The sequence below is a fragment of the Polypterus senegalus genome, chromosome 2 (genome assembly GCF_016835505.1).
Source record: "Polypterus senegalus isolate Bchr_013 chromosome 2, ASM1683550v1, whole genome shotgun sequence".
NCBI classification, from domain to species: Eukaryota; Metazoa; Chordata; class Cladistia; order Polypteriformes; family Polypteridae; genus Polypterus; species Polypterus senegalus.
The window spans coordinates 117,811,765-117,825,620 of NC_053155.1; the positions used below are offsets into that span (position 1 = coordinate 117,811,765).

General features: G+C 38.0%; 1 protein-coding gene across 1 annotated transcript in view; it reads left to right on the forward strand.

Moving 5' to 3' along the window:
* ttc3 (tetratricopeptide repeat domain 3) overlaps positions 1-13,856 on the forward strand; it is a 219,742-nt gene that overhangs the window by 77,337 nt on the left and 128,549 nt on the right. The window contains exon 15 of the mRNA XM_039744454.1: positions 13,158-13,191. Coding sequence (XP_039600388.1) covers positions 13,158-13,191 — 34 coding nt within the window. The remainder of the gene's footprint in view (positions 1-13,157; positions 13,192-13,856) is intronic.

The following is a 13,856-nucleotide window of genomic DNA, read 5'->3' on the forward strand; positions in this document are numbered from 1 at the left end:
ACAAACGCTGGTGAATCATGTCTTCTTGGTATCTTGTTGCCACTTGAATTCTTTGTTATTCAATTTTATTCTTGAATAAAAATCTCTATTGTTTTCATTATACCTTTTGTGAAAGTGTTTATTTTATATTCCAGTAACCACTTAAATGACATCAAATCTGTCCCTGACTCTCTTGCGCATGCACATATGCATCCATGCAAGAAAATGTCATTATTTGAAAGTGCTATGTCATTTGAACATGTTTTTTTTCTGATCTTGCCCAATCTCCACTTTATGGTGCATTGTACTTTTTGGGCATATACACCGTTAGCATGGTAGTGCCAGATCTAAACACTAGTGTGGAGCATTGTTTGTGTACTAAAGTGAGTTTAGCTGCATGTGGAAATCCCACTTTAATATGCGAGCAATTCGCCATGCTAGTGTTTAGATCTGGTAATGCCATGCTGACAGTGTATGCACCCAAAAAGAAGTCACGTAGCCAGCAAAAGCGATGTGAAGAGGCAGTCTGTTGCTACAGTTCTGCCTTTGTCCAGTCTGATAGCGGTCTTGGGCATCATATCTTTGATTGCCAGTACAACAGATAGTTCTGAGCAGGTATCAACCACAGCACCAACTCTGGTCATCACTGCTCTTGTGAAAAGAATGGAGATAAATGCCATCAACTCAGAAAGGGAGAGGCAAGTTCGTTGTACCACGTGGACGTGACTGAGAGAATAAAACTGAATGAAAAAGAAAACCCCACACCAAAGTTTTACAGGTAGCAAAAATTTACACCGGGTGTTACAGACCCAAGTTGAATACATGTTCTTATTATGTAATAATAATAATAATGATAGCAGCTCACTACTCAAAATGGGAAGAATCCGGACTTGACGCTGCAATCTTATGATTACAAAGCAGCAGTTCTTGCCTCCGCACCAGACAAGCACACATGTAGATTTTGTATCGATTGATAATGCTTGGGTTTTTAATCATTGACAACAACATGCAAATTGAACGATTTCTTATTTCTTTGGTTAAATTCTTGAATAAAAGCACACTTATTTTTGTAGGCTTCAGGGATTCTAGTGTTAAATAACCGTCTATTGGTAAAACACCTAACTAACAACATATCCTGTTTTTATATAGTAGGTGGGCGAGTCATATGTTGACCTTAGTAATTGACTCTTTCATTGGCTTTTCTTGAATTGTTCTAGAGTTGTGCTGTGTTTATCGTTTTCTGAAAATGTGAGGAAATGCCCAGTTTTTGTAAAGAGGTTTTCTAAATGGAGTTAGGTCTCATTATGTATTAATGGCAATTATTTACTAGAAAAAGTAAATTTTTTTAACAGAACATTTATAAATGAAATAATTTTATTGAATGATCACTTACTAAGGTTCATATCAGATTCTGAGAATTGTTAAAGGTTTGCATACCTTAGGTTGTTCTGACTCATTATTTATCACCATTTCTTTAATGCTACTCACTTACTAATTAACCTTAATTTTCACATAAGAATAACATGTTAATGGCATTCATTTCAAACTACAAGTCGTCAGAAACATAATTACATAAGATGTTTGAAGAACATGAGAAGAGCAAAACTTGTTGGGGAGCTAACAGCTAAGTTGTCCCAATTCCTCATTCAGATTCCAGCCTACAGATTATGGCCCATAGTTTGCAATAGATAGATAATACAGCAGTGTTGGGAAGGTTACTTTAAAAATGTAATTCGTTACAGTTACAAGTTACCCTGTTCAAAATGTAATAGTAGTGTAACTATTTTAATTACTTGTTCTGAGTAACGTAACTAATTACTTTTAATTACTTTTTGATTACTTTTCCAATTTTTGGATGGGTATTCTGTACCCGTAGCCTGCTTGTATGTATCCATTTTCAATTTCAAACCTGACAGTAATAATCTTTATGGTGAAATCAAGTGTGAATCAGTCCATAGCCCTGTTGTTCAAGGTGACTGAATGCTGCCTGTATATAGGAAGAAAAAAAATCTTTGATGCAGCATAGACCGAATAATGGACCAATATCTCTTACATCAATGAAGCAGAGAAAAAATAATCTGAAAGTTAATTATTGTGTCACATCCACTTATTGTTAGTTGCCAGACTATTACAGTCTATGTTGTACAGTATGTTGTATCAATTTTTTAAATTCTTTTTCCAGCTGACAGCACTTGGGGGACATCAAACAACAGAGTTATGGGATAATTCACACCGAATTTCTTATTTAAAATAGTTAAACACTTTTGATCCTCTTTTAATACACAAAGTAACATCAGAACTTTCATAAAGGCACTATAATAACCACCACAAGGTCAGACTTCAAGATACATTTTACTGTTAAACATTTTTTTTAAATCACACATTTTGATTTCTTTTTAACATTGTAGGTATCAGAAACTACTTTAATAAGCAGCTCTTTTGGAATGTGTCTCTGTTAGCTTTTTGTCTACAATGAAAATTAAAATAAGAAACAATAAGCAGTACTTTAATAAGCAGCTCTTAACTCTTTTGGAATGTGTCTTTGTTAGCTTTTTGTCTATAATAAAAACTTAAATAAAAGTGTAAAAACTGTAAAATAAATCATTGCTGATACTGTAAATCAGAATACTTATGCTTGGACACTTCAAAAAAAACATAGCCAACAAATTCTGCATTTAAGCTAATCAAAATCAGGTGGTAAAGGTATGTCCTCCATTAGTCACTATGGACAAAATCAGGATAAAGCTGTCTATTGTAGCGTAGGAGCAAGACCTCTTCCATGTGATTATCAGTCATTCTATTTCTAGTGGGAGTCAAAACTTTGCCTCCTTGACTGAACAGGCGCTCCACAGGAGCACTGGAGGGAAGGGTAGTGTTGTATTTAATGAAAAGCTTCTTGATTATTGGAAATGCCTGCAGAGATTTCATGGTGGTGTCTGTGTCCTCCAAGTACTTCCTCACCTCACTGTGGGCTGTGCTGTCATATGCTACGTCTTTGCCATTTTCAAAAACAAAAAAATCATCTGAATCATCTGATCTTCTGTTGTCGTCTTCTCTTAATGAAACTGGGCTTTGTTGTTGTTCAAGATCAGCAGCTTTCTGCAGAAGCATTCTTCTCATGTCATCTCTCTTTTCGGGGGTGATCCAACATAGACGAAACTTTTGCAGAGTTGTGGTTGCCATCTGTGCTTCATGACTGGCTAACACTGAACCAAACCTTTCTTCTATAGCTTCAGTAATGGTGGTGATGATGTGCACAGTGTAAATAACATGAGGAAGCTTTTCAGACAACTTTGTCTTGAGGCTCAACAAAGTAGGGATGACAAATCCTAAGTAACATTTGTTCTCGCCCTGGAGAATATCAATGGCAAGGGCTAAAGGCTGCAAAACCTCAGTGTATTCTTTTAGGAATGCTGCCTCTTGCGTGAAACATTGGAGAATCGAGCTTATCACAGATGTCCCTCAACTGGTCTTCTGAGAGCCCTACAACTTTTGAAATGGCCCTGAATTCTGAATTCCATCTTGTGACTGATGGAACAGTTAACTGCATTTTGGCTATATCCTGAATTGCCTCAGCAGCCAATGAAGATCTATGTGATTTGTTCCAGATAAATGAGCACTTTGCCATTGCACTTCGGTATAGCTTACGCGATGGACCGTTCTCTCCTGCTTTGTGAACCTCATTTGTGGCAATTAGATTAAGAGTATGAGCTGCACACCGCTGGTGTTGTGGAAGAAAAAACTGCTCATCTTCCTCTTCCTGAAGAAGACCACTGACATCAGAAAATGTCACACCATCACTGTGATCATCTGTCTCCTCTTCACTAACACCAAATTCACGGAATGCCTTTACAAAGTTGCTTCCGTTGTCAGTAACAGTGCATCTGACTTTAGTTTGAATCTTATATTCTGCATGAATTTTGTTTAGTTTTGTTGCAACGCCGTAGGTGTGTCGACCTTTCAGGCGGTGCAGGCCAAAGCTGCAGAATGCCTCTCTAGCGTGTCCTTATCAATCCAATGACATGTCACACCAAAGAAACTACGGTTTTGTGCTGACCAAATATCTGCTGTTGTGCAGACAGTGTCCACATCAATAAGCTTGGAGATAACAGATTCCTTCATAATTGCAAACTCCCTATCAATCCGCTGCATTAGAGTCTTTCTACACATTGTTTTTTTCCCACCACTAAGACCCTCAACAAGCTTCCGGAATGATGGTTGCTCCACTACTGAAAAGCACTGTACATCTTCAACGACAAAATCAAACACCAACTTGTTCACACGTTCCTGTGACACGCTGAACCCTGTCACTATCCTTGCTTGCTTCATAGGAGGTTGAGAAGATTCTTGGGTAGAAGTGCTTGGCAGATCATCAGACTGACATGGTGTATCTTGCGTCAGAAGAATACTTGGATGTCTCGTCTGAAAATAACAAATACATATTTAATTAAAGATGCATTACATAATTAAAATCTTGTCTTCCACTTGATTACAAAACATGACATGTTATTTTCTTACATTGTGAAAGACTAGATCCAAATTGGGTGAAAACAGCTCCCTCTAGTGTAACAACGCGTAACATTAATACTAATGCTATGAATTATTACAACATTATTACAATTATTAATTACTAGCAAAATACCCGCGCTTCGCAGCGGAGAAGTAGTGTGTTAAAGAAGCAATGAAAAAGAAAAGGAAACATTTTGAAAATAACGTAACATGATTGTCAATGTTATTGTTTTGTCACTGCTGTGAGTGATGAGTGTTGTTGTCATATATATATGTATATATATATACATACACACACACATATATAAACATATATATACATATACATACATATCTACATATATACACACACAGCTATTTCGTATCAGTGCAATACGCTGTTTGTTAAAACAGATGACACCCGCTCTTACGTGCAAGTCTGTGGATATTATGAACTATCGTATTTGTTCAAGTTCTATTTAAATTTTAAATAGAAGGAATTTTTATTTAGTCGACAGAAATATCTTTGGTAGGAATGGTAAAAACAGACAGGAATATTATTCCTGAATAAATCAACTCAAACCTTAAACAACTTATAATATTTTGCTCTCCATAAAAATATATCCTGTCTAAATTATACAAGTTAGAAATAAAGTAAACGTTAAAAGAACAAACATTCAAATTTCTTTACTCTTATGTAATTTTATATTTTATAAAAAATAAACTTAGATTTTAAATATCCCAAAAGATTTTGCTCTCCATAAAAATATATCCTGTCAAAATTATACAAATTCAAATATGAACATGCTGCATAACAAAACCTGGAAATATAAATAAAATGTGTTCCTTTCAGCAATAACAAATCAAATCATTCAGTTGTCTTTGCTCATATGTCATTTTAGAGCTGGGCGCCTGGCATCTTTTTGGCACAGGTTCGTTTCTGTTTGGTGTGAGGTTCTGTGTTGTGGAGATTCTCAGGATGGATTGCAGGTGCTCATCAGTGAGGCGACTCCTGTGTGCTGTTTTGTTAGTCTTTATCACTGAGAAGAGCTTCTCACACAGATATGTGCTACCAAACATGCACAAGGTTCGAGCCGCATGTAGACGGACTTTTTTTGTTCTTCAAAGTCACCAAAGCGCCGTGCAAACTCAGTGCGCTCAGTTTATCAGCAAAGTGCGTATTTGGGAAGACCGTGGTGACGACTTGGTTTAACATTACTTGGTAATAGGGAAAGTGGGGCAAGTGGTTGTGTCTCCCATAAAAGCAGCCTCAATTGAAATCACTTTGTGATTGTGCACGGGTAAAAACGTCCGCTGAAGTGTCAGATTCTTATTTAATTCTTCTGCTTTCTGTATCTTCTGCATTGCATTCAGGTCTTTCAGGTTACCCTGATGTTTTGTTTTATAGTGCCGTCTTAGATTAAATTCTGTAATTACAGCCACATTAGCTCCACAAATGAGACACACGGGTTCAGTAAACATATACTCAGCCTCCCATCGGTTTTAAAGGCTCTATTTTCAGAATCAACTTTTCTCTTCAGCATCGTGTGAGCTAGCTTCGCAATAACTTGCAGCATCTTAAGGTAGATTTGATTAACGCGGTAACTGTTCGGCAAGGCAGCTGAAGCGCTGCATTATGGGATCTGTAGTTTATTGTGTTACCAGCGCTTCATATACCCGGCTTTAATAACAATAATACAGTATATAAAATGATCTCGGGCGGATATAATTACACCCGGGCGGATGTGGCCCGGCCCTTGAGTTTGACACATATGGACTAAATAGAACTTGAAAAGATATATTTTTCAAATGTGATCGCAATTCAGATAGAGTTGACGCACTACAGCCTGCATGCCTCAATAAGTCATCCTCCCTTGCCCTTACTTTTTTACCGTTCATCTAATGAATACACTGAGTATGGCTTTACCAAAACAATCACTGATGGCGAATAAAGTATCCATTATTCGAGTATGTAGATCGGGTTATATATATATATACATATATATATATACCCGCGTATCGCAGCGGAGAAGTAGTGTGTTAAAAAAGCTAGAAAAGAAAAGGGAACATTTTAAAAATAACGTAACATGACTGTCAATATACAGTATTTGTTTTGTGAGTGTTACTGAGTGTTGCTGTCATCAAGGATTTGATTATCATTATTTCTTTCAATCAGGTTCGTATTTGTAGGATGTGTTGTGTTCAAGTTACATTCCGTGTTTGTCAATCGTTGTAAAGATGACAGGTTTCATTCATCGATTCGTTTCTTACTGCATCAATAAACAGCTCGTCTTCTTCTTTATCTGAGACCTGACACACTGCATGCACGGGTTTTTTTTACACTGTCTTCCTTTAGCGGGACATTGACTTTTTCCAACGTGTGCTTTGTTTCCGCAGTAGTTGGATTTATGAATATGCTTGTATGTATGAGACGCTTCATATTTTTGCTGCCTTTTCAATTGTGTAATTCGGTTTTGTTCAGCTCTTTGGAACTGTTGCCTTTTATCTGTGCACTGCGTCCAGTTCACGTGAGCCGCTCGGTGTACATGCATCGAAGGTTCCCAGCTGTGCTGGTGCCATCTGGTGCTATGTCCATGGCTGTATTTAATGTTACCTTAGTCCTGGCACTTAAAACTTTCTCTGCAGTTTGCTGAGTTTGTGTCAAACACCACCCTGACCATCTCATCTTCCTCTGCATAAGCACAGTCCTTCACCCGTGAATATTTAGTGGGAGTTTGCTATTGGATTGCCGCTGACGGACGGCCTTATATGGGCAGGCACTAAATTACAAACGCCAGCGCAGCCTGTCTATGAACTTAATTTAAAGTGTAGGTTTACATCGTGCTTTGTTTCAGTAGCAGAACTCATGAATATGGTTGTATATGTCACTTGCTCGCTTCTTATTGTTTCGCTGCCTTCTCAATTATATAATGCATGTTTTCTTCAGCGCTTTTGAGGTCTTCCTGGTTTTCTATGTACTGCGTGATTACGTGGGAGGCGTGATGATGTCACACGAAACTCCCCCCCACGGCGTTGAAGCTCATCTCCATTACAGTAAATGGGGAAAAACTGCTTCCAGTTATGACCATTACGCGCAGAATTTCGATATAAAACCTGCCCAACTTTTGTAAGGAAGCTGTAAGGAATGAACCTGCCAAATTTCAGCCTTCCACCCACACGGGAAGTTGGAGAATTAGTGATGAGTGAGTGAGTGAGTCAGTGAGTGAGTGAGTGAGTGAGGGCTTTGCCTTTTATTAGTATAGATGTATAGCATTAATATTAATGCTATAATAATAATAATAATAATAATAATAAGAAGAAGAAGAAGAAGAAGAAGAATAGTAGTAGTAGTAGTAGCATTAAATGGTGGTTATTATTAATTAAAACTAAATTATGGGGTAGACATTGACTATGGTGCACCACTATTGTGTTTACACTTTACAAAAAACATGTTACTTTTTACTAGACAAAACATTTTACAGTCTATTTTTCAATCACAAATGCTGAATTAGCCGATCGCTTGCATTCAAGACAATACATGTAAAACTTGGACAATGCGTAGTCTTTGTTAAAATCTACCATTCCAGGCACATTTTAAATTACATATAGCAAGTCAGGCACGCTAATATCAAAACTGACAAAATGGGAGGGAAAGTGCGTAATATGGCTCAACAACCTCCTTAGCTAGCTATCTAGAGTAGCTAGCTTAAAGTGAACCGAAATAGGGAGCTAAAATAGCCATAGGCTACATCTGCATTTGGGCACATTAAAAGCGTGTGGCTGTGAAAAGTGGCGTGGCGTCTGTGACTGTGTGACAATGTGAAGGCTTCATTGCTAAAAAAAAACTTTCCGTTTGCTCTTACAAGCAGCACTTACCTCTAGATGTTTCCTGAGGTTGGACATTGAGGTTTTCGATGTGGACAACATCTTGATAGCCGCAAACAAGCATTACATTGCACAGTTAGATTTATGCCCTTTTCCGCGACATATCTGAAATGTTTTCTAAATTTCCAGCTGTGAAATGCAGTTTTATTAGACATTGCTAGTAGTAGTTTGAAACTCAGATCACAACATGCCCAGGCATCTGCTATCAGACTGAGGTGATGGCGCTGGCGCTGCAATTATAGACGTGATAGGAGAGCCTATCAGAAATAATTATTGTCTGTGGGAGGGGGGGGAATGGAAAAGGACGATGTTTATAGGCCTAATGAAAGCGTGCTGAAACAGGCAAAAAAATATTATTTCATATTTCATAAAGGCTTTGCTGACATTTTTAATATGTAACTTAAATTGTAATTCTGAAAAATTACACAAGTAACTGTAATTGAATTACACATTTTTATACAGTAACTGTAATGTATTACCGTTACATTTATTTTGTAATTTAATTACGTAACGCCGTTATATGTATTTCGTTACTCCCCAACACTGTAATACAGTAATCCCTCTCTATATCACGCTTCGACATTCGCGGCTTCACTCTATCGCGGATTTTAAATGTAAGCATATCTGAATATATATCACAGATTTTTCGCTGGTTCGCGGATTTCTGCGGACAATGGGTCTTTTAATTTATGCTACACGCTTCCTCAGTTTGTTTGCCCAGTTGATTTCATACAAAGGACGCTATTGGCAGATGGCTGACAAGCTACCCAATCAGAGCACGTATTACATATTAACTAAAACTCCTCAATGATATACGATGAGCTTCCCCGAGCGGATTGTTTGCTTTTCTCGGTCTTTCTCTGACATTCTCTGCGCCTGACGGAGGGGGTGTGAGCAGAGGGGCTGTTTGCCTAGAGGATATGGACGCTCCTCTAAGAAATGAAAGCATGTATTGATTTTTTGATTGTTTGCTTTAATCTCGCGCGCTCTCTCTCTCTCTGACGTTCTCTGCGCCTGACGGAGAGGGTGTGAGCAGAGGGGCTGTTTGCACAGAGGCTGTTTTTTTAGAAGATATGGAGGCTACTCTAAAAAATGCTGAAAGACTTACCTTCACATTGCTCCATTCTTTGCGGCTGCTTTATCGCGGTGCTCATACTTAAAAGCCCAACAGCACGTATTGATTTTTTGATTGTTTGTTTTTCTGTCACTCTCTCTCTCTATCTCTCCGACATTCTCTGCTCCTGACGGCGCTCGTTTGAAGATAAGATATGTTTGTATTCTTTTAATTGTGAGAAAGAACTGTCATCTCATTCTTGTCATGGAGCACAGTTCAAACTTTTGACTAAAGGGTGCTATTTCATGTCTAGAGGGCTCTAATAATGTTAACAGTGTGGGTGAGTTTATAAGGGCTTAAAATATATAAAAATAACCATACAAACATGTGGTTTCTACTTCGCGGATTTTCATCTATCGCGGGGGGTTCTGGAATGCAACCCCCGCGATCGAGGAGGGATTACTGTAGATACTTTATTAATCCCAAGGAGAAATTCACATAATCCAGCAGCAGTATACTGATACAAAAAACAATATTAAATTAAAGAGTAATAAAAATGCATGTAAAAACAGACAATAACTTTGAATAATGTTAGTGTCATAATAAATCAGTGAAACAGAAAAGATCATATCAAACTTGAGTAGGTGCTGTATTTGCAATGATCTCCTTCAGAGTTAAGTAATTTAGTTTGGAATCTGAAGTGATTAATCCTTCTAGCTAACTAAATTCCTATTTCGTAATGAATGTTAACAATTTTCCATTGAAAACTGCCTAATTTGAATCATATTTTTATTCACACACAAGAAGAAGTCTGATGTTTCCAGCAATTTTATGTGAATTAAAAAAAAAATCTATGCTTTCCCATACCTGTTGTCACAATAAGCAGACACAAGAGTCATAAAAAGGTTTGGAGTAGCCACCCATATAATATTCCCTGGCTGCAAATGGGTAAATTACTAGCATTGCTGTGCTCAGAACAGAGTCTAAAACAGAACTGATTAGGTTAGTCAAATATGGCGGCTTTAACACTAGAATTACCAGAGCCTACGAAAAAACTCGTAAATCCGTCCCACCTTAAATCGCTTCTTAAATCTCTTCACACCTCTCCGCCAGCGTCCTTTGTCTTCTAAATGTGCTGATAAAGAGAAGCTAGGAGCAGCCGGCTATTCTATCCCCCCACCAATTTAGAACGTGCACGAACTTCTCCAAGCCCATGCCTTGATTGAGTATCTGGGAGAGTGAAGTGGAGTTTTAGAGTGGAAATAATAGATCGTTATTTGGAGCACACGCATTTCATGTCTGTTCCGTTTCAACAGTAATCTGTGTAAACACATTGTTAAAACAGAAATGTTTTTTATATTCTAGCAGTAGATAACAAAATGTAGGCATAAACTATATAATGTATGAAGCCTGAAGTCCAAATATCAAAGAAATATTTTCACAAAAGGTACAAATATAAGACAACAATTGTGCTTTTATTCAAAATTATAGCTGCAGAAAAAAAAGCCACCTTAACATGTGACATTGACACTTATTAATTACGACCGCCTCCGTGGCGCAATACATTCAGCTACTGACTTAGAATTAAAAGGTCGCGAGTTCGATTCTGCAGTATTCTATTTTGAGAAGTAAACTGCTCTTAGTCTTACTATTTTAGAATAAAAGCATACATTTGATTTCAGTCTGTAACAGCCGGTGTAATTTATGATCCTTATAAAGCTTAGCTTTGTATTTTTTTTTTTATTCACTTTTCATTCTCTCAGTCGCGTTCAGAATCAATCCATACAACCCCGTCTGACACGGCTGTTTTCACATAAAGACGCGCTATAGCTCTGCAGTGTACCACGATGCATACTAACACAAACAAAAGGGTTCTGACACACAAACGCTGGCGAAGCTGCCTTCTTCGTATATCGCTGTCACTTGATTTTCTTTTTGTTCAGTTTTATTGAGTGTTCCTGCCAGTCCCCGCATGTTGCTGTATGCTGTTTCTTTTGTACTCCAGGACATGCAGAGGAAAGAATGGTAAAGAGCAGTAACTTCGGCACTATATGCAATAATCAGACACTCCCCATCTGCCCGTGTCACTCAAACGCAGGAACATATGTTGGTGTAAAAGTGCACTTATTCAAGTGCACTTTTCCCATTGCCTTTTCCTGTAAGAAGCAATGTACACACTCCTCTCTATGCTGTGGTTTCTATTACACACCTGAAAGAAAGAGACAATATATGTGAAAATATCATCGCACTAATGCAATATTATTTGAAAACGAACAGCGTCAGATCGGGTGTGAATTTATACAGGAACTGGAAATTCTCTGATGTGGGATCAGTTCTGTATGGTTGTGGGTGCGGGTGTGAGTGGTGGACATACCTGGGAATTACTGTGAATGTGCGTGGTGTTTTGAGATAATGAATAGAGCTGCAAATTACAGGGAATTCTCAGATGTGACGCTGTTCATTTTCAAATAATATTGCATTAGCGCATGGGAATGCAGCTAGAGGGTCTAAATGAGAGTAACCACGCCAGAGGGGTGGCAGAGTGCCCTGACCTTTTTTCTCACTAACTGCAGACCGTACGGTTATTGTATGCTCTAACCCCCCCAGTCTAACCAAAGGGTTCTGACACACAAACGCTGGCGAAGCTGCCTCAGGTCTCTGAGGCTCGGTAGATATGCTACGACAGCAAATCTTACCGCTACGCCACAGGAGTTACTGTATTAGTTTTGAATCTTTTGTGAATGAGGGTTAGGAAATCAACCCTCACATATTCTATAGTTTATGCCTATATTTTGTAACATTTATTACTAAAATATGGAAAAGTTTCTATTTTAACAATGTGTTTACACAGATTACTGTAGAAACGGAACACACATGAAATGCGTGTGTTCCAAATAAGGATCTATTATTTCCACTCCACTTCACGCCCAGATAATCAATCAAGGCAAGAGCAGGGAGAAGTTCGTGCATGTTCTGCGATGGTGGGGGGATGGAATAGCCGACTGCTTGCTGCTCTTAATCTCAACATTAACAAGACAGAAGACGCTGGGAGAGGTGCGGACGGATTTAAGTAGCGATTTAAGGTGGGACGGATCTACGAGTTTTTTTGTAGGCTCTGGTAATTCTAGTGTTAAAGGCCAAAAAAAGGAAGAGAAGTCATCGAGGTCGGAAGCAGAAGAGTCCTCTTCCATAGGTTCAGACCTGGACATGACGTCATCAAAAGGGCCGGAACATTAAGTCTCTTCAGTCATGGGTTCTTCACCGGAAGTAACATCATCCAAGGGTCTGGAGCCGGAAGTGACGTCATTAGGGATAGGCGGAATTTTCCGTACGGTCTGCAGGAAGTGAGAAAAAAGGTCAGGGCACTCTGCCACCCCTCTGGCGTGGTTACTCTCATTTAGACCCTCTAGCTGCATTCCCATGCGCACGTGTGTGACACTGTGCACTCTTTGATTGTTGCCACAGTCCATTAAGATGAGGTTTTACTGATCAAACTACCAGAATATATAGCTTTTTACATTAATATGTTTGGCATATGAATCAACAACAGATTTATTCTGCATTTGACATTTCCTAGTCAATATTATCGAAAAACAAATAGCAAGAATTTGGTTCAAGTATTGAATAACTGTTAGAAAATATTCGCTTTACTCACTAGATATTGTTTACTATTGACTATGCTACTACCATAATAAGTCTTATGCTTAAATTATAATAAGTTTTGGATTTTAACTTACCTGTTTTCTTACAGCCATCATGCCAAGGTGGAGCCAGGGTTATGTCAGGTAATTATCTTCAAATTTGTTTTTACTTTTTGTTAAATATTTTTGAATGTTTCCTTTGAGCAAAACAACATCCAGGATTGTTTTTAAGTAAGATTTTGTGCAGAATATATTTAGCATTTTTTCTGTCAGCATTTCTACTGGTCATGTAGTACATAGATGCCTGCCAAATTACTCCTGTCATTGTGTGTATGCAGTGTATGATACTAAATGACTTAATGTTCTGCTTGTATATTACAACGCCAATTTTTGATTTATGTTCACTTTTAGTTATACTTCTTGTCAACCATGATTATGATTATGCACACTACTGCTTGCAGTAACATTTGTAATATTTTGCAGAAAAAAAAATTGAAACTAAAATAAGTATAAAAGACTGCAACTGTTTAATAACCCACAATAGTATTTAAGTTATTATTACAATGAAAACAACTTTATAAATACAAAGATAGCAGTGTAAAGTCACATGGAGATATCCCACTCAGGCCCATTGAAACTAAGACATCTACAGGGTCTTGAGTCTGATATTCTGTCTCTTTCTTGTGAACTGTGTCCATTACAGTATATCTCCTTAAGGAGGCACAGGTAATCATTTTCTCTGAGTGTTTAACCTATGAGTGTTGGTGAACAGCATTTACTGTACAGCAGCGGCCTTCGGGAGTATGGTG